This window comes from Camarhynchus parvulus, chromosome 3 (assembly GCF_901933205.1).
Source record: "Camarhynchus parvulus chromosome 3, STF_HiC, whole genome shotgun sequence".
NCBI classification, from domain to species: Eukaryota; Metazoa; Chordata; class Aves; order Passeriformes; family Thraupidae; genus Camarhynchus; species Camarhynchus parvulus.
Genome location: NC_044573.1, coordinates 94,377,176 through 94,399,582, shown reverse-complemented (window position 1 = coordinate 94,399,582; position 22,407 = coordinate 94,377,176). Strand labels below are relative to the sequence as shown.

General features: G+C 36.8%; 1 protein-coding gene across 17 annotated transcripts in view; it reads left to right on the top strand.

The window, feature by feature from the left end:
* RIMS1 (regulating synaptic membrane exocytosis 1) overlaps positions 1–22,407 on the top strand; it is a 316,106-nt gene that overhangs the window by 172,019 nt on the left and 121,680 nt on the right. For all 17 annotated transcript variants that reach the window (XM_030945482.1, XM_030945475.1, XM_030945480.1 and 14 more), the window contains exons 6-9: positions 16,226–16,293; positions 17,045–17,155; positions 19,099–19,198; positions 20,610–20,733. In XM_030945482.1, the coding sequence (XP_030801342.1) occupies positions 16,226–16,293; positions 17,045–17,155; positions 19,099–19,198; positions 20,610–20,733 (403 nt within the window). The remainder of the gene's footprint in view (positions 1–16,225; positions 16,294–17,044; positions 17,156–19,098; positions 19,199–20,609; positions 20,734–22,407) is intronic.

The following is a 22,407-nucleotide window of genomic DNA, read 5'->3' as shown; positions in this document are numbered from 1 at the left end:
TGAGTAGTTAAGGAAACTAAGATAAATGCATTGCAAAATTACTGAATCACGAAGGTTGGATAGCAAAGATCTCAGCCACTGCACCTATGGGATTGAAGGCCCAGCCTAGGTTTTCTAGGGTGGGGGTTCATTTTGTCTCTTTCCAGTTTCACTGTCATGATCATCTTCCTCAGCGGAGTCAAGAGCAATTGAGTCAATCCTGGGTGGAGGAGGAGATGAAACATCACTGGCAGCACAGTACTAAACCATTGACAGAGAACTTGGAATGCTGGTTGCAAAAGCCCTAAATAGCAGGGTGTTTCCTTGCTGACTCTTTCAGACCTGCGTGCTTGAAGGGGTTCCTATCACTTGGTTATGCAGAAATGCTCTTATGTCTTCCAGTCTGCTGCAAAATGGTGGGTGATGTTCTGTAAAACTCCCCCAGAGGACCTCCAGAAACAATGTGGTCAAGCCCTTATTCTGGGATGCCAGTGGAGGCACACCATGGCCTGCTCCCAGCGTGTGCTTTTACATGGTGTTATTCAGATGGATGCCAAATTACTTCACTTTCACTTTGAATTGATTAGCTTGGATCAAGGTTTGAATTGAAAGCTGTGGAGCAACAATGGCATGACATTGATTTAGCTCAAGCTAAATGAAAGACCAAACTTACTGGCTTCAGCATATTACTCTGTTGATTTGACAACCTAATTTCTCCTTTGGTGCTTTTTAAGTTTTTTGTTACTTTGCTAGAAATGTCATCAGAATATGCTCATGCCTGAAAGAAGAGGAACTTTGATGAGCTCTAACAAGTTTTATGTGTGTTTAAAGGCAGACATTCCTTTAAGGAGCTATATGTCTGTTTCACCAGAGGTTCTTAACCTCTTGTTTTTTTCAGTAGTTATAAAAAAATTCACAATTGGTCCTATGTCAGTCCATAACCCCTTCTTCAGAATTGTGCGAATTTATGAATTTGTATATTTATGTACAGAAGTCTTTCTCTGGTAAATGGTCCAACATTTTCTTTGCAAAGTTGTAAGTATTTTGCCAAAGAATCTGAAAAAGAGACTGAAAAACATTCAGTCTCTTCACTGGGCAATACTTTACTGAAGAGAAGATGTACTTATGCTGCAAGTGTTTTAATAAGCTTAGTCTTAGCTAAACACTGCACTTAAGCCTATCAGAAGCAAGTATGGTTTTTTTAATGAGTTTAATTCTGGATGCAAAGCCAAGTACCACTTTGAGTTTTCTGTGATCTCTGTAGAGCTTTGGCGGTCTGGAGTGCTGCAAGCAGAGCAAAGGAAAGCCTTTTTTCTTCCCCATGCATCTTTGTTCTGGTCCTTTTTTATGTGTCTAGCAATTTACCACCAGTCAAACTCCAGTCTTTAGTCCATCACTTGAGTCAAATGGTGAGGTTAGTTTTCCACTTCACAGTTCACCAGTCAATCCATAGCTCCCTGATTTGGCTGGAAGGATATTGTGAGAGACTTGGTTGGAAGCTTTGCTACAGTTGCATTAAACAATATCTGCTGCTGTCCCCTTGCCTGCAGATCCAGAAGGTGTACTGGTCAGGCAAGATTTGCCCTTGGTAAAGCTGTGCAGGTGGTTGCCAGCCACCTTCTTGGCCTTCATGGGCTTGGGACTGCGTTCCAGAAGGATTTGTTCCATAACCATCTCAGTATGTAGTTTCCCAGGTCCTTTTCTTTCCCTGCTTGTAGAGGTGTGGAATGTGGCTTGTCTAGTCCCTGTTCATCTCCCACAATAGCCAGGACCTTTTGAAGCAGATCAGACAGGGCTACAGTGCAAAATGTCGCATACAATACCTAATATTGTATCTAAGTCTCCTGCAGTTGTATTAGAATATCTTCCCCAGTGTAACTTGGCTTTGAGGTCTGGAGACTGCAACACAGATATTTTTTGTTGCTTCTCTGACTTTCTAATTTAAATTCCAAGTTTCAGCATAGGGGTTTCTTTACTTGAATTGCTCTTTTTGTGCTACACAATTAGGCTTGGGACCATTCTCTGACTTTCCTCTTTCCAAAAAATGGATGTAAAACTTTTGGTTTAGAGGACAGCTGCATTTTCACCGAGGCATAAAGCTGAGCAGTAGGTTTAATGCTTGGAATTTGTTCTCTTAAAACTTGAATAATGGTAAGAGTTGTGTGAGATTGTTCTATCTCATGCTTTTCTAATGGTCTCAGAAATTTTTATAACTGCAGGAGTATTGTACACAGGTTAAGGTCTATACCAGCTATTAGCAGGAAGACTATGAAGGGCTAAAATATCGTGGTCAATATCTAACTATCAGATGCCTAGTGTAACATGCTTCAGAAGATCGTGGCAATAAAATCATTTGCAAGGGCAAAAAACTTGCAGAGATTACAAAGGCAATGCTATCCTGTGCAAAGTTTGAAAGTGTGTTATAACTTAATTATGTATTTTTACTAGGAAAATGGAATGATGTTCAGTACAGTTAGTTTCCTATGCTTTGATACTATTAATGGATGTGAAAGTAAATAGACCAACTATCAGCACTTTATTCTTAAGCTGTCAGATGAGCTTTGGGACAGCCAGAGAGGCTCGATGTGTCTGGGAGGAATGAAATCCACCCTTAGGGATGAGCAAAATGGAGTTGGTGGAACTGTTCTATTCTGCAAAATGCCCTTTCTGACCTCAGAACATTGTTCTGTTGCTCCTCTCTTCCCTTTTTTTCAGCAAATATTTGCAGACACCTCTGCCATCTGAAGGTCTTAGGCTGGGCTATTTAGGCAGGGCTTGGGCAGAGCTAGGGACAGCAGTGGGGAAAATGGGCAAAGAGAACTGCCTGCTGGAGGAGCAGGGAGGAGTTATCACACAGGGGAGTGGGAGACAGTGAGAGCTTTAATAACACCATGAGGCACAGACAACCTTTCCAAATGTGTTTGGGAAAACAGTTCATTATTTTTTTCACAGACACATGTGTGCCATGGGAATGACAGGAAAACTTGAAATAAGTCAGAAAACAAGCCCCATACAGTACAGTCTCATTTACAAATTCTGAGGTTGTAACAAGCAAGAATTTTTCATCTGTTGATTTTTGTTATGACAAAATCCCCTGCCTTGTTTAGTGCATGCAGGTGAGGTGATGTGTGTGTTCAGGACCCAGGTATGCTGTGTTCCGAAAGTGAGGCAAGCCCTCAATGCCTGCCCTGGTAGAAGAGGAGCTCATCCTTCAGGGAGGAATGCAGAAGGGTCACTGGATGGGCTGTGGAAGCATCAGACATTTGGCATACTCAGTCTTTTGTTTCTTTTGCAAGAAATGTTTCTGGCTTTATTAGAAAGCTGGGTATGTGTTCCTTGGTCAGTAGCAGATGGTCACCGTCTCTTGAAATATATAAAGACTGGACACAGTTCTCCTCCAAACAAACCATCTCCTAACAAGGGTATGTCTGTGGCTAAAGCAGAGTTGGACAGTTCAATGTTCCTCCTGCTGATACAGAGCTGCAGGGGACACTTAAAGTCAGCAGTGGCCAGGGCTGACTGACATGTGGGATTGTGAAAGAGAGCGTTCAGTACCTTGGGTTTGATCCAGAATCACAGGGAAACAACTTGATTAAAAGTTTATTTTCATTATTACTAATAGATCCATGTATTGTTAAGTATGAAAGAGCTGTAAGCTCTCATTAGCTTTACAATTTATATTTTATCCCATTTAAGCTTCTATTTGTTTGCTTTCTCACATTTTAGTTTCTAAACAGTAGGTTTTTTGTATTTTGGATGTCCTGCATTGTGTTTTGGAAATCCTGCAGTATGTAGATAGACTGCAGAAAACCATCTGTTTGTACAGAGGAAGGCTGTCTGTGCCACAGAATTAGTTTTATTGTTGTATCATTTGGATACAATTACAGTAGATTTAATACTTTAGTAAATTCTATTGGCTATAATTCTCTAATCATCTGGCTTTTGCAAATACAAGTTCTGCTTTTCTGTTTTATCTTGAACATGTAATTTAGAATACAAAATGTTATTTCCTGGGGGTTTTTATTTGGAGTACATTTTTCTTATATAAAATTATGTTTCCATGCACGCATCTCTTACATATGAAAAGAATTAAATTACCCTATTAATTTGTAAAAAGTGGTAAGTTTTCCTCAAGGGCCATTTGTGTTTTCAGTGTGCTAGAAGTAAATCTGCAGCTTGGGATGTTTTACATAAATTTTAAAAGCCACATTTCCTAAACACAATTGCTTCATCTATGCAGTTGATTAAACTTGTTCAGTGCACCACTGCTGAATATAAATAATAACTGCAGCAGTGGTATTGATTACTTAGGTGCCTGAGCTTACTGTTGGCTTAAAAGCCCTAAGAAACTTCTTTCCTGTTCTATCCAGAGAGGAAGGAGCTTTTCCCCCCCCATCTTGTTTCCTGAGGCTCGTTGATTCTGGATTCCTAAAGCCATGAACTCTTCCCAAAGGCTGCAAGTCCCTGTCATTGCAGGGAGCTAATGCAGTAATCGATGCTTGCTCTACACTGCAGAGATTTGTTTTGCTGACAAGAGCTCTCGTTAGCCCTGTCTGGTGTCACTGGTGTTCAGTGCTTGACACTGCAGAATAATTTGGCTTAGAATCAGGACGCAAGGACCTCATGACTTCTTTTAGATCGTCTCCTTCACAGTGAAGTGGATTTTTGCTGGCATTACGGTTCTGCTACAGTTGCAGGCTGGATTCAGCAACCTACTAGATGCCAGCTGTGCTTTAAACATTCTCTTGCTGAAGCTGCTATGTTTGCTGGGTTTCTTCAGTTTCTGCTCCATACGTTGCATTCAGAGACAGGTAAATAAGGAGCTGAGGTTTTAATTATATTTTTATGTTTCATATTTTTAAACAAAGTTATATCCTTTTATGAACAGATTGATTTAACTGTGCAGTTTTAGTGGAGATGTTGTGTCCTCGGAATGTTAAAGTGTTAATTGTAACAGGTTCAAGTTAAAGAGGGAATAAAGACCCATTTTGCTTTTAAGTCTGTGTTTCAGTTATGTTTATGTTTTGAAAGCTCATGTGATAAATATAATTTGACAGTAGTGATGCTATATGGAATGAGCTTTTAAACAAAAATCTGTATTTGGAAAGTGCACATCAAAATAGAAATGAGTTTCTGAAAAGTAATCATAATATTCCTATTGCATTATGAGTTCTGCATTTTGTAGAAGTCAAGAATAAAGAATTTAGAAATTTACATCAGGAAACAAATGAAAATTCCTGTGTTTTATTTCTTTATGGCAGAAGACTATTGACAAGTCCTCAATCTCCTGAATTATTCTTTTCTTAGGAGCTTTAAAAAGTTCAGAATGGAATGTGATTCTGTTACTTTTTTTTGCATATTATTTAGGGGGAAAAATCATCAAACTCATGTACATAGAATAAAAATGTTTTTGTTTATCATAAGATGCAGTTATGGTTATAATAATATATGGGTTATAATAAATGTACAGTTCTGGTTATTTTGTACATTATTTTTGCATGATCATATTGATGCATTGCACTTTCTGCTCAGGGAAGGACATCAGCTTTTCCCTTCTGTATTTGAAACAAGGTCCTCAGCTAAATTGCTGAAGGGTCACAGGGGAAAGTGAGAGGAAGGATTCACCACTGCAAGTTCCTTGGGGATTATGCAACATGTTGAGAATAACAAATACCTTTAAAATCCTATATCTAACTAGTTGATAACACTGTCTAAAAAAATTGAATTTGGAAAGCAGTTTTTTCACTAGAAGAATTAATCCTAAAGATGTGTGATAGAATAAGTTATGAAAGAGGTTTTATGCTCTTGAAAATAATACTTTAGATACTCTATTTTAAGATATATATGTTAGAAATCTATGTCATTTCAACAGAGGAGAATTAGAGTTTACTGAGGGCAGAATATTGAGGGATGCATTGGAGAGAATGTGATTTAATAGCAGTCAAAACAGAGATGGAACAGAAGCAGCAGCAGGAGTGTCAGGAAGACAGAATGCTGAGGTTGGGGGGACAATGGTCAGCCTTTGGTCTTCATGGAGTTTAAAGAATAAGACTTAGAACACCTTTGGCTAAGGTCAAAGCCTTGCACTCTCTCACACTTAGCAAGTTGTTTGTAGGTACATAAAGAAGCTAAATCCCTGTTTCTTCTTCAAGCTGTTCACTGTGTAGATGGCTTTAAACTGCATTCCAGAGGTCTCTTGCACATCTTGGCAAAAGTAGGTGAAGAGGGTGAAATAGGATTGGAATTGAGAAATACAGAGCAGTGACACGCTGTGTTGTGGTGATTCAAGGATGTGCTGTGGGCAGTGGGCAATCAGCAGCATGTCTCCAGCCTTTGGAATAGCATGAACCTGAGAGATCTCAAAGATGCTTCAAAATCACCCTGAGCCCCACACCCCCTGACTATAGAGTTATAATGGATTATTAAACCAGGCTATCTATAGCTCTCTGTCCATTCAATTTGTATCATCTCTCCCCCATAATGATACTTCAGTATCATTATCCTAAATATTCCTCTCTGAAAACTGATCTGTGTTCTGCAAGGACAGAACCTGAGAGAATGAGCTGTCATCAAGGTCAGCTGTTATGTCAAGGTATTGGTTAAGTACAAGGCTGCCCAAAAGACAAATCATGATGGACAATAACACAAACCAAAGTCCCTGAAATGAACAACAAAACCTTCAGTTCCTCATCAGTCTGACCTTTGGAGGCTTTTTTGTAGCAAAAGTAGGAATGGCCTGGAGTCTTGGTCTCTGGCCGACCCTGTAACTCCCAAAAGGCAAGGATATTGCTTTTCCAACAGCAGCCAGGCTTGTGTGCCATCCTCTCCTGTTACCATTGAGATCAGTTATACCCACCTCATCCTCTTCTGCACTGCTAGTTCTCAACTGGTCGATTCTCCCTGTTTCCACACTTGTTTATCCTGCTCTGAGTGTGGAGCTATTTCCTTGGCTGCACTGAGCCTGATCCTCTATTTCCAGATTGGTTTTTTTTCTTGTTTGTCAGGATAGCTTTGAAGTCTGGTTCTGGCCTACTATAAAAGCCATTCCTTTGTCCTTGGGGTCAAGTCACTTACAATTCTAATATGTTTCTGTTTTATTACATGGAACAGTAGTGTGAGTGTTGACTATTACTGTGTTCCAGACAAACACTACAGACCTGCTTAATGAATACTTAAGGGGGTATTTGTTATCAGTTTTAGCCAAATATGGTTAGAATATATTTAGAATATTATTTTCTAAGTAGGTTTTCAGCCTATGCTAGACACTTTTTCTGGTGTGGCGCTTAACATGACATGCTCATAAACAAAACTCCTGCTCAAATGAATGTATTTGGCATCTGCTGATAGACCCAAATAGTAGCAGGTTCTTTACATGGTATTCTAGATTGGCAACTACTTGGTACTAAATACTAAGTAGTAGGGACTAAATAGTTGCAGAATTATCTCTGTTGTTTTTGCATACATTGCTGTTTGCATTGTATTTTGTGTTTCTAATTACGTCTTGTGTGCTTCCTGGCACTCAATCACTCTAAGGTACACACTCACAGGGAACTTTCCATTCATTCTTCCAGGAAGTGGAATATTTATGCTTTAGTTGGTCAGTCTTTCACTGCATTGAATTGGCCTGGTTCTACTTTTAATGTTGATATTATTTTTTAGATGCTTCCATGATTGCTGGACTCCTTTTGCTGTTGTGGTTGATTCCTAATTTTCTCTAAGTGTGGAATGTTTTGCTTTGGTTATTTGGCAATAGGATTTCATTAGTTTTGTTTTCGTTTTTTTTTATAGGAAGGTTTTTGGCTTTTTTTCTGCTCATCTTTGGTCTCTTTTTGAAGATAATGAATTTATTCATAGACACATTCATAACTATTTCCTCTCTACTGGTGGGAAGCAATGCCCCAGAGATCCTTTGCTCATTGTTTTGCAAGTGTCAGTGATCTCTCAGAGTGCCCTCCAAAGATTCTCCCTGCGGTATTCCCCTCTGAACTGGAGAAACAAAATTATTATCTTCTAATGCAACATAACTGAGGATACTCATGAATGATAGTTAAAAAACCCAAAACAAACAGAAACAATAGCAACAACATAAGAAAAAAAAAGGAAAAAAAAACCCAACAAACCAACAAAAAACCCCAAATCAACAAAAAACTAAACCAAAAACACCCACAGTGCTTCTAATATTTGGGCTGCAGCTTAACAACCTTTCAGCCATTTTCTTTTCTGTTTTCTTCATCTTTGTTAAAATTTCTAGCTATTGGGAGTATAGAAACAGCCTGGGGTTTGAGAAGAGTGTATTTTCAGCTTTGATTTTAAATGATAATTTGTTAATAAATCAATTTTTGACATTTTTAAACAAATTCTAAAATAAAAAACTTAAGATTATTAAAACTCTCAGACAAAAAATACCACAGAAGACCCAAATGGAAATACTACCTTTTTCTGCAATCAACACTACTCAATTGGTTTAATGTGCACAGGAGATAGGGAAAAAAATCTAAACCAGCCCACAGGGGAAAATAATTGTGTTATGCTGAAGAACAGCATGTTCATTTGAAGTGCATTTGAAGAACAGCAGAAAAAATATTAAGAACTTGTCAGGCCTTCAGTGTACTAAGTAGCTATGTGTACATATATATCCAAAATTATGAGACCATGTGACTTTCTGAGATGACTTGCTATACATTTTTCAGATTTCATTATACAGAAATAATTAAACAAAATATAATATCAAAAATATTATCAAGAAATCATATCAAAACTGAAATTGTTAATTATATGAAACAGGAACTCGGTGAAAATGTTGACATACGTTAGTGTCAATATTGAATTGGAATGAAATATAAATAATAAATTTATTCAGAGAAGCTCTAAATTTCCATAAGGACATCTCCTTCCATCCATCTGCAAAATTAGATTTCACTCAAGAGAGCAATCCCAGTCAGCAAAATCAGAGACAACAATTAGACAGCAAAATTTTCCTTAAATCTTTAAATGCCACAATATTAAAATCAAAATGTTTGCCTGTTGATTTTATGTTCCTGATACATTTTTCTTGTATCCTCAAGAAAATATTTTTAATGAACCTTGTAAAATAACTTTCATATTAATGGAAGTTCATGCATCTTTCTTCATGTTTGACATCTCTAAGTCTGCCACACTTTGTCATGGCCCTACAGAATATGCTTTTAAGAACCATCCCTCTGTGAATCATACACGTTCTTGGACTCACATGATTTCAATAAGACTCACATATCCTCAGAATAGCAGTTTAGATGGTCTCTGAGATAAAAATAAGAATCTAGCTGGGAAGGGGTTGATGAACTTTTGAAGACTTTGGGTGTTTGAGTGAAGTTACTAAATGTTGGCTCAGGGAGTTCATGAGAAGATTCCCTGGACATTCAGGAAACAGAGCAGCTTCCTTATGTCCCTTGTGTCCATGTTAAAAATTTTGGAAACATTCAAAACTCCTCTAGTAGTTTGTTTGCTACTAGGTAGGTTGTGATTTTTGGTTTTCAGCTTCCGTTGGCAATATTAGTAACCCTTGCTTTCAGTAATTTATAAAGCTGAAATAATTCAGGTAGGAAGTGCATTTTGTGAAACACAGAAATGGGCCCAGTTGTGTTTGTGTTGGAAGGTCTTTTGCAAATCTGTCTTTTGAGCAACCTTCGTTCATCAATGAACAAGTGCAGTACTTCCTTATAAAAAAGTACATGTCTAACCTGTACACCTAGTTAAAAGCAAATCACAATCTATGACATAAAAATTCTTTGTTAAATAAATATCTGGATAAGAAACTCATTTTAAACAGATCACAGAAAATTTTCCTTTATGCACAGACAAAAAAAGAACACATTAAAAAACTTTTTCATAATCAGCAATGGGCAAATAATTCCTTTACAAAATAAAAAATAATTATGAATTTACAAACTCTTGTAAAGGATCGACTTTGCCATGGTAACTAGGGGAGAAATCAAATGGATTCTCCTTTTCACTAGATTTTAGCTTAATTTAAGTGCCCTTAACTATCTACATAACATTTCCTAAGTTCACTACTTCCTTGCCTAATTATTTCTGTATTTATTGTTTGAAAATATCAATCAGCATCACTTTGTTCACAATGTACTACCACTTTAAAAAAGGATTTCTAAACTAAGGATTTTGTTTCAAAATAAAAAAGTGCTTAATTTGTATGAGAAAGAGTGTGACATTTCCTTATCTTCTAAATGCAAAAGTAAGGAATAAACATTTATTTTCAGTTTGTATTGAATAAGCCCAGGTTGTCAGTTATCTAAATCTGAAAGCCTAGAGCTTGATAAAGCTGTGTAGACCCTTTTCCAATGTTTTTTTTTTTTATTGCTCTGAAATTTAATTAAGATACAGAAAAGTAATTTTATATCTCATCATTAAATGAAAATACCTGAATAAATACTGAATTGGTGGGCCAATTTAAGAGTCTAGTTCTAGTTTTGAGAACTATGTGCCACATTTGTATCTCCTATGAAATAGGAGGATTGTATATAAAAATTGTCACTTCTAAAGTGTACTAGTCTTTATTTTAACTTTGGAATCTTACAGCATGTTAATATCCAGTGCTTGGGACATTGCCAGGGAACTAAAGTCCAGTGCAATTATATTTGCAAAAGAAATAAAAAAGAAAAGAAAATCCTAAGTTTCACAGCCTTGTGGTGCATTCTTCCCACAAAGTGCATGAGCCAACCTGTCCTTGAACTGTGTAGATGGTAAAACACAGATCTTGTCCTGCAAGGATTTAAGTTCTTAACTGTAGACATCTGAAGTGGGTTGGTTTGAGACTAAGAGATAATGAGCATTTTTGTGAAGCTTTCTGTATTTCTATGTAAACAGGTAGTGGGTAGCTTATGAATTCTCTGCTTGCCACATGTGTGTGAGGGCTGTTTGCCAAGGCAGGGCACTCACATATTCTCTTTATGGGCTTAGTTAGCAGCTTGAACTAGAATGATTTTAGCATATGTTGTTATACGCTGAATTATTTTTTTGATAAAACCATACCATGTGTTTTTCCTGGGTGTAGTGGTATTTTCCTGCTTAACAATAGGATGTACCACGTCTGTAACAGCAGCTCACCAGAGGGATTGTCCAAGCAGCCTGGGATCAGGTTAGGAAAGCTAAAGCCCTGATAGAATTAAATCTGTCTGGGAACATCAAGGGCAACAAGGAAAGTGGCTATAGTTAGCAATAAAAGGAAGACTAGAGAATATGTGGGCTCTCTCCAGAAGGAAAAAGAAGGCCTGATTGGAATATGGAGAAGTCTGAGGTACTGAATTACATTTTCCCTCAGTCTTCACTGAGAAGTGCTTCAGCCACACTGCCCAGGCTGCCACAGGCAAAGGCAGGAACTGGGAGATTGAGAAAGTGCCCGCTGCAGCAGATCGGGTTTGACACCCTCTGAGGGACATGCAGGTGGAAAAGTCCATGGGACCTGATGAGATGCATCTGCCACTCCTGAAGAAACTGGTAGATGAAATGGTTAAGCCACTATCCATCCTATTTGTGACGTTGTGGCAGTCTGGTGAGGTTCCCACTGCCTGGAAAAGTGGAAACATAACCCTCATTTTTAAAAAGAGAAAAAACCCAACATCTGTAGCGATGTTCCCACCTGTTGGGAACTACAGGCTGGCCTGACCTTTGTGCCCAGCAAGGTCACAGAGCAGATCATCCTGGAAACTGTGCTAAGGAAACTGGAAAATAAGGAGGTGATTGGTGGCAGCCAACAGGGCTTCACTAAAGGTAAATAGTGCGTGACCAATTTAGTTGCCTTCTACAATGAGGTTACAGCATGAAGGAAGAGTGCCTGCACTTGTGCAAGGAATTTGACACTGTCTCATATATGGCACCTTGCCTCTAAACTGGAGAGAGGTGGATTAGGTCCATGGACCCCAAGTACAGACTGGGTGGAGAATGGATTGAGAGCAGCCCTGAGGAGAAGGACTTGGGAGATGTTGGTGAATGAAAAGCTCAATGTGAGCTGGCAGCTTGTAGCCTGGAAAGCCAAATACATCCTGGACTGCCTTAAAAGCATCATGGCCAGGAGGTTGAGGGAGGTGATTCTGTCCCTCTGCTCCACTGTGGTGAGATATCACATGGACTGCTGCAGTCAGATATGGGCTCCTGACATATGCAGGACATGGACCTGCTGGAGTGAGCCCAGAGAAGGCTGTGAAGATGATCAGAGCCAGAAGCATGTCTCCTGTGAAGACAGGCTGAGAGAGTTGGGGTTGTTCATTGTGAAAAGGAGGCTCTGGCAAGACCTTCTAGTAGCTCTTCACTACCTAAAGGAAGACTACAACAAACTGCAGAAGGACTTTTCACAAGCGATTGTAGTGATGGGATACAGGAGAATGGCTTCAAACTGAAAAAGAGCATGTTTAGATAACATCTTGACTGTGAATGTGGTGAGGTGCTGGAACAGGTTGCCCAGAGAAGTTGTGGATGCCCCTACCCTGGCAGTATTCAAAGATGGGTTGGATGGGGCTAGGAGCAACCTGGTCTAGTGGAAGGTGTGGTTGGAATGATCTAAATGATCTTTAAGATCTTTTCCAACCGAAGCCATTCTGTGATTCTATGGATTGGGGAGACACAGTCTGTCTATTCAGTTTGCAGAGTAATTTTAGATTTAGCCTCTGAAAAAAATTTGTTTAAGTTTCTTAGTTATCTGATGGAACTGCTGTATTAATTTGCAGATACTTGCTGCTAATGGTTAATTAAATGCCTAACATGGGTTGACTGACTCTTATAATTAGATTCTGCTTCTTGTCTTAAGTAACTCCTGCAAATCCAGCACATAGGGATTTGAGTAAATCGCTGAAGCACATTCTTTGCTGATTATCAGTAGTCTCTGAATATGGTCTGGGTGGATTTGGGAAAACATCTTGGAATATTTTATGCCCTGTATTCAAGACTCTTTGGAAATCAGCATGACTGTTCATACACAATAATAGGCCCTCTCATATTTTGTGCTTGTTTTGGCTTTGTGAGAGGGACAAGGCTGTTTTTTCCAGAACTTCTCAGCTTTTCAGGATCTCACTTGAAATCACAGGACCCCAGCATTAGCTTTTGGTATGGAGAGTGCTGCTGAAGACTAAGTATTTTTGAGAAAATGGATTTTTGGTGGTATGAGTTAGCTTTCCCTTTATTTTGAAAGCGCACATATTGCAGATGTAAAAACAATGAGAATTTTTAGGAGTTTTACTCCCCATCTTGAATTTTGATGGAAGGCTGCAAAAGACTTGTGGAAAAAGCTCAACACATTTGTATCTTGTAAATTATTATTGCATCCGTGTGCGTCCAAGAGTAAAGTAATTGAGCGGCAGCGTGTTAATAGGAAAAGCATTTGCTTGCTGTTAGGATTCAGCTTTTGAATTATTCCCTTAGGAAATAAGGTTTTACAAATATTTACAAATACCCTGCTTTACTCAATTGGTCTTAAGGAAATCAAACATTAAAACTAGAAATGCATTTTTAATAATGTGTTTTAGAAATACATCAGTAATGTAAAAAAATAATGATATAGTATATGTGTATTTTCATGGGGGCTTATTATTTTTAAGTTGTTCGTGTTTTTAAAGAATGGTTTCAAAAGTATTTAAAAGCAATTTAAGCCTGTAAAGCTATTATTTGCTCCTTATAAAAGTAGTTTTTTCCTCTCTTTAATGTCTTAAGTTTTTCTTGTTTTACTAGGACTTTTTAATGACTTTTACCAATGGGGAGTGTTCCCTGTGTGTAGGGATTTTTGTTTTCGGTTTTGGTGGGGTTTTTTTGGAGAAAACCTGAAATTTTGAAGCTATGCTTTTTAGTTAGTTTTTGCATGTTATTTGCCTATTCCTGGAACTCTCTAATGTGCTGCAGTGAAGGTATTTTGTGCAATTAAACAAAGAGTGAGTTCTGGAGTATGGCAGTGCAAACATGGCATAAATAGGCAAAGAAGCAGCAATGGCATAGGATGACCAAGGAGAAATTATTTTCAAAGATATAACAGAGTACTGAACTGCAGATGTCTCTAGTATCAGTGTTGCTGGCATAAAATATTTTTAATGCCCATTTGGGGCCTTTTTTCATTTGTGTCTTAACTTTTATGTTCTATTTGATGAGTGTTTATGATTAGATTAACTGACATTTTCCATTGTATAATCTTTTTTATAGTTGTAAATTGCCCCAGACGTTTGTGTGCCAGTGGTCTGTATCATACTGAATTTTAATGGAAATCTTAAAATTGAGTGATTCTTGCAGCTTTTAAAGTATTCACCAAATGGTAGACTTACTACTTTCAGTGACATTCAGTCAAGATGTTTGATTTGATAGCTACCTTTATAGCTTCTGAGCATATCTTTCATGTTCCAGCTCAGTAGAGCAGCATTTGCAGTGCAGATCCTGCTCTCAGCTTTTGAGAGCAGAGAGTGAGAGAATTGGCATGGGGGCCAGCTTCTGCAGACAGAAGTGGAGAAAGGGACGGACACCTAAAGTTTAGATGTGGGAAGGAGGGTGCAGGAATGTAACTTAGCATCAAAGGATTTGAAGTTAAAGAGGGATTAAAATGCAGAACCTTAAGAAAGGACACTAAAGCTAGAAGCAGACGGACAGCAGAAAAAAATGTGCAGGGAAGAAAAGGCAGCAAAGGGTAGGTAGATGGTGAGAACAGGAAAATCAGCAGGTTAGACAAGGCAGAAGATGTATGAGAGGTTCTTGTTACAGTAGGAACTTGGTGGAGAAGGATGCTAGGTGTATGAATTAAGTGGTCGTGGATCTGCAGTAACCAGGAGGAAGACCAGCAAGGAAACTAAGAGCAAGAAGCTGAATCTAGGAAGAGAGGAAAATAAAGCAGGGAACAATGAGGGTGAGAAGAAATGTGTTTGGGGACTTGGATACATTCATCTACATGTTGGAGCTGGCATTTATTCCCTCCTGAACATTCTCTATTGCTAAGCAAGTAACTCTAAAACAAGAAGACAAAGTGTGTTGTGTTTGGCATGTGGCAGCTCAACCCACACAGGAGACTGTTGATTTTTGGTATTACTGTTGAGTGTATTACTGAAACTTGGGGAGCTCTGTACTGTAGTTTTGAGCTTACTGCCAGCACTGCAGGTATCAGTGTAGTTTGTAGGTTTGTTGTTCTTGTAATTTTGAAGTTTATAAAGGCACAAGGAAGAATCCTAAAAATAAAACTGAAATATCTTCAATGCGATTTAATGTGTTTTCCAAACCTGCAGAACTGCAGAGCTAATGAAACCACAAACTGCCTCATGCAGTTATGCATATGATAGTAATATGCTGTTTAAAAATAAACTTGGGCATATGATCATGCAGATGATAAGCTATTAAAGGTAGTATGAGTTATAGAGAATGTTGCAACTTGTAGTTCATAATTGGCATCTAAGTATTTGTAGACAAAGAATAAAAAAATCTCTGCATGTAAAGGTATTTTCTTCTCCCTTGCATGCTTTGTTTGGACTTCTGTTAGATCACTGCTCTTACTAGAACACAGGCATCTAACAACAGTGTTACAGAGATCTGTTTTATAAAAGTAAGATATTGAAGATATGTTGCCAAAAGTGCCCTCTTTGTCCTGATGGGCTGATGCCTTCCAGACCACTGTAATTCATGGTCTTTTTCTTGAGTTACACAGCATATAAGTTTGTCCCAAGTGAAAGAGAAGATTGCAGCCTCGTACCTGCTGTTGGTACTATTTGCTGTATTTGTGCGGCTGTTCCCTCTGGCTCTCTATTTCCTGCTCCTGTGCCTCTCCATCTGTACAGTACCTGTTGTCACAACATTGACCTCTGCAGATTCTAGAGCGTGGTTGGCTGTTCTGTCCTTAACTATAGCTAAGAGCCCATTTTGTAGAGTATTCCCTCTCGTGTCATCATTAGCTGTAGTCCTGTGTGTTTATTATGGAGATGGTGGGGAGGAGGAGGGCTGTGAATGTGATGCTTTGGGGTCCGTTCTTGGACTAAGCAAAGGTAAAAATAGGCAGTGTGCACAACCAATTCTAAGGTGCAATTAATGAAAAAGCAGAGGTCCAAATAAACGCATTATTTAATATTAATACACTATATTGTTTTCAATTTGATATATTGATTTGAATACTAAAAAAAGCTTTGTATTTGCTTCATCAAACAATTGCACTTTAAAATTCATGCATGCAGAAGTAATAATTCATACATCTTTCTCTGTTTGAGAGATTACACATTTCTTTCTATTCATATTCTTCCAGGTGACTTGGATTATTACTGGCTGGATCCTGCCACGTGGCACAGCAGAGAGACGTCCCCTATTAGTTCGGTAAGAAATAGAAAAATAGGGATTCATAAGTATAAGTTAAAATGTTTGCTAATTATTTCAGTTCAGCATAGATATTTGACTGTAAAAAAATATTCTACACAAATCATGTGAAAATTTGTTTAAGACTACCAAGGAAATGGAAATCAGAAAGTTGTATTGAAATGCATATTTGTAAAATTGCCTGAATTTTAACCTGACTTTAATCCCTTTAATAGACATGGCACTTAATTTCACTATGAACACAAAAAAAAAAAATCAGTTGTGAATGTGATGCTACTCTGGGAAAGATTAGTGATTTTTTTTAAGACTTGGAGTTGGAAAGCATAATTTTGATTTTATTATATAATGAACCCTTATTTGGTAGACCTGCATGACGTGTGTTATTCTAAAGAGCAGAATTTTGACATGCGCTTTTCAGAGCTGTGTAATTTAAAAAAAAAAATTAATTTTATTATCTGAGATGTGTTTGAAATGTTTAATTGTATTGAAGTTTGAACTGAATTATAGTTCTATCTGTAGACTTAATGCAGACATTTTCTTACAAGAAGCATAAATGTTTAATGTAGCCAGAGTCCAACAGATATACTCATAGAAAACTCAGCTGCATTATGTAACACATCTGAAGGATGTTTGTGTCAACTGTAACATGATGATACAGTAATTTTATTGGTTTATACATGTGCATCTAAATACTGGAGGATGTTCACACTTTTTTAATTCCAATTCAATTTAATTGCTTGTTTTTTAACAGCATCCCGTAACGTGGCAGCCTTCCAAAGAGGGAGATCGCTTAATTGGGCGTGTTATTCTTAACAAGAGAACAACCATGCCTAAAGAATCAGGTGCATTACTGGGGCTGAAAGTAAGTATTACATGATTTATGTGCTAAATGAAAAGAAGTTCCACTATCTTAGACATACAGTTGTAACACGTTAAATCAGAGGACTCTCCAATCATATGGTCTTTTGAAAAAAAAATTTATTCCTCTCTTTTCCTAAATTTTGAAAGTTATACAGATAAATTATGAATATAAATACATTTACTCCCTCTATACAGTCTTCAGTTGTCCATGACAAAGGGGCTGAACCATTTTGATTAAAAAGGGTATGTTTATTCAGCTTCCTGTCTGCAAGATAAATAACTACACATGGCAATGCATTAATGGAGTCCTGCCTTTTCTAGCTCTGCTCTTTGCAATTCAGTCAAGTAATTAATTTTATAATCCACATACATAAATGTCATCTGGATGCAAATGCTTACAAGATCAGTGTTTAAAAGCCACACAGCCATTTGAAAACAGAAATTTTGTAGAAAGAAACCAAATATTTACACAAAAATCCTCTTAGATCATACTAGAGGTTATATTAAATTTAATTCCAGTTAATTTAGGACCCCAAAATTGAGATATTGGCAATGCTGTCCAATTGATTTAAATCCCTAATTTACATTTTTAGCAGACTTTTAGGTTCATGGGCCTAAATTGACAGAACACTTTTTTGAGTTCTGTTTCTGAAGCTAGTAGCAGTTCAAGCATTTCTCTCTCTGTGTATATTTTTAAATCTATGGAGCAACAAAGGGGGCTGATAGAATTTATTTTGGGCGTCCTTCCCTCTCCACTGAGAACAGCAGAAAGAATCCAAGATCTGAAATAGTCCCACCTTGAAGTGTGATGGTGTGGTATGGTAATACAAAAGATGGAAATAGCTTTACTCTACTAAAATATTTAGTAGTCTATAGCACAAAGATCATCTTTGCTGCCAGCAAACGATTCTGTTTGATTATGTGAGAAAAAAAGGTCGGGCCAAGTAGGAAATACAGATTGTAGAGTTGTAGAATGTAGAGTTTCTCTTTGGTTTTTCTGAGTTTCAGTTGTACATAATATGAACTAAGGCCCTCACTAATAAATGTCACACACTATCATGACAATATTGTTGGCAGATGGGCTTCTGGATACTTTTTTGGTTTTAAAGCTCCTGCTAGTTATTGTGATTGCAACATGGGGAGCTAATACCTAATAAACCAACATTCTGCTGTGTCATTTTATTATAAAACTCCTCTGGGATATTCCTGATGAAAAAAAATACAACCAAACCCCTGAACTGACTGGAGAAAGGTAGTTAAAAAGATAGCTTGTATTTCAAATCAGCAAGACTACATTTTCTTTGTGTTTTATTTAAAATCTGTCCTCTTCAGGGCACTTGGTTTTCTTCTGATGTTCACGATCTCTGTATCCTGTAGTCATCTTCAAAACCAGATCTTTTCAGTTTCAGTTTCTCTTCTGTTCTACAAAAGCCAGAAGTTGTTGGTTTGTCCTGTCATGTTCTTGGATGACAGTGCCTATGTTTTAGCATCATCAACATTCTTGTGAACTTGTTGCCCATATGTAATAGTAGTGTATTTGCTAAGTTTTCAATTGATGTACCAATTTTGGGATTTCATACATTTGAAATGATGTGCACTTGCAATTTAAATTTGAGTACATGATGGACAATTATTTGTAAAACGTGCATTTGCCTGGTTATTTATTAAGAAGTGTTCTTTCTGCAACAAATGTAGGTATTTAGCAAACTGCATAAGATTGATTAGTCAAATACAGTAAAAGGAATAGAAATTTTATTCATCCTGTGTCAGCTTTACATCTTCTTGTCTTTAAGCCTCTCTAAAACCCAAATTGACAATAGGTTTGCCTATGAACATTTCAGGTGAAATATAAAAAATAATGTGAAAACTGATTAGTCTAAATGTTTGTGCATTATGTGACATCTGGTTGGTAGCTTGGGGACTCACAAATTTGTGATTAACTAGGTTGTTGGAGGAAAAATGACAGAATTAGGACGACTCGGTGCCTTCATTACCAAAGTGAAGAAAGGTAGCTTGGCTGATGTGGTGGGGCATCTCAGAGCAGGTAAATCAATCAGTTGCATATAAAATACACTGTCTTTTAGTAATGGCCTATTGCATGCAACCTTTAATTTATACAAACATTTATCATGTGTTATGGTAATTTATTTAAAATACAGAACAATACTGTAACATTATTATGAAATGCCATGGTTGCCTACATTCTAATTTGTTATGAATACCAATTGGTTGGATGTATGAGAAAAACAAAAGACACTCCTGAGGAATGCTGGTAAGAGGACTGAGTGATACTATTTTTGTTTGCTAGCTCAGGAGCTGCTTATTACACTCCACAGAAGCAATGCAGACATTTTTTTTAAGCTGATTGTGGCAAACAAAATTCAGATCACTGAAGGATGACACACTGCATACACAGTGGATTTTATTAGTGTTCTTTGCAGCGTTAACTATTACAAATGAAAATGGAAAAGAAGACAAAGAAATGGTCCTAAAATATTTCGTTTCTATTAGATGTATCTATTGCACTTACAAATAAATGGCTGTGCTAATGGCACTTTTCAAACTTCTAAATGAAGTGAGAATTATGCATAACATTTGGTTTTCATAGTCACTTCTTAATGGTTTGTATTTTTACTATAGCTCTAAGCAACTACTTTCCAAATGTTGTCTCAGCAAACCAAAGTACCTAAGTAGTGTCTTAAGAGCCCAGAAGCTCCAGTGCCAATGTGGATGGCTTCAGGATAGTTGTGTGAAGCAGAGAGTAATAAAGAACTAGAAAGGATTATGAGTCTCTAACAATATTCTACTTTTTTGGCATTTTTATTTTTTTCTTTCTTACCACATCAGCAGTTTTTATAGATTTTAAATGCACATTATAATTACAGGAAATAAATTTATCTCCACTAATCTTAAACCATTTGGGTTGAAATCCTGATTTTCTACTTCTGGTCTAGGTTGGTTTTTTTTTGTTGTTGTTGGTTTTTTTTTTAATGGAAGCTATTTTTAATTTCTAAAACTAGTTTTAGAGGCAAAATGATTTCCTTGAAAAAATATATTGTTTTGCACATTTCCAGTGAGTGTAAGTCTGTTCATCCTATTGCATGGGACCAGAGCACACAAAAAAGGCATGGATGAGTCCTTGCAGTTGGAAAAACCACTTTTTTTCCTTATAAAAAGCATCCAAAATTTGGGTAGTTGATAAAAATTTAAGTAATTATAAAAACTTCATAAATTTAATAATTGCAAATATGAAGTCTTTCATGAGGAACAGAACATCCTTGTCCAAGAATAAGCGCTGGGAGCCAACCAGCTAAAAAGCACTTGGCAGGAGAGTGTCTGAAGGTTTCAGTACAGCTCTTTCGTTATTTTAAATTATTTTAATGTTACTTGAAAATATAGATTTCATTCTTTGTAAAAGAATATGCAATTGAGATACACTTCTCTTTAAATTCAAGGAGATGAAGTTCTAGAATGGAATGGTAAACCCTTGCCTGGAGCTACAAATGAAGAAGTTTACAACATTATTTTAGAATCAAAATCAGAACCTCAAGTTGAAATCATTGTTTCAAGGCCTATTGGGTAAGTCTAAAGACTTACTTCTTTAGCATAGTTATTAGTTCTGTTAATAGGAATCTTAAAGGGATTATTTGTGAGTTAATTATTTTTATTGCTTAGTAATGGAATACAATTTTCCTTGTGTTGTTGACATCCTGTATAGTCTGTTTTCTTCACTACCATCTACAGTCTTGTGCCTTTGCAGTGACATATAAACATAAATATTGTCTTCTGTGTGGTCAAAGTACTATAAAGACCTTTGCCAAGTGGCAAAGGAAAATTGGTGGATTAGGTACACCTGTGCATGACAAACTTTCAGTTTTCAGGCTTTCAGCCTACTGGATCAGAATAATTTATAAAGGTCTTCATGAGTGGAGGGAAGTATTGCAGGACTCTACTAAGCCAATACCAGCAGGATTTTAAACAGACCTTCTTTAAAAAACTAAAAAAGGAAACAGAAAACTCCTAATTAAAAAGACTATATTCACCCTTGAACATTTGTTGGCGAAGTCAAACATGGAAGTAAAAGATTCAATCAAAAATTAGCATAAAAGTGTTATGTTTATAATTTCTATTTTTTTATTATGAACCCAGGTTCGGAGTTTTGTGACAACAATTCTTCTAATCTCAGTTTCCTGGATACACTTTAGAAGAAAAATAATATCTATTCAAATTGATAAAACTGGGGGGATTGGCCCTGCATTAGTGATTGTAGTTTTAGTGATATCGGGAATGTTTTGAGCTAGGTCTTACAAAATTGAATATTAATAATTTATTGTAAATTCACATTTACCTTGCAAAACAGTCACGTGATTTACAATAAGAAGAGATTGTTTTGAATTTGCTATTTTCATCTTAATTATAATTTTTACTTGTCTCAAATATAATACTTTTTCAGTTTTAGAAACAAAAAACTATGCATTTTCTTTCTAACTAAAATATCCTTTTATGTTTTGATTATTGATTCTGTCTGTGCCATGTGAGTGTAGCTATATTTTGCAAATAAATTTTGTCTTCTTCATGGCAATCTCTATTAAAAGTACTTAAAAATTGACATTAATAGGTAATTCCACCTATCAGTTTGACCTTCTAATGGAAAATGAAAGTCTGATTCAATAATAGTGGCTGTTAAATGCTATAATTACCATCCAGCTGAAGACTCTGGGGAAATAGAAGCCTTATTTTACATTTTTTGAGATAAACTAGGAGGTATTCTTGAAAGAAAGCTGCAAATTCATTTGTACAGCTTTGTTATTAAAAAGGACATGCCTTAAGGAGATTTTAGGAAGTCTAGTTTTTATATTTAAATCAGCAAAAAAAGAAATATGTTGATACTGGACATGACTTGAATTCCACATCTCAATTGAAGAAAACATAGAAATGGATTTGTACAACTGTAGAACTGATGTAAAAGGAAAGAACTAGGTTAGCATTTTAAACAATGGACTTTAAACATATTTATTTCTGTCAATATTGCAGATGTGTGCTCTTAAACTTCTAAGATAACTTCGGTAATAAACCAAATACATTCTTTTAGTTTACAAATTTGATAAATCTATTCGTTTAGAGAAATTAAGTACAAGGTGACTGCATTCCAGTGCCACATTCCTAAAGAAAAACTGAAGAAATACCCTTTTTTTGAACTTTGTTCAAAGTTAAAGAATGTTCCTGAATCTGAACAGTGGATTTTGTGTTAGA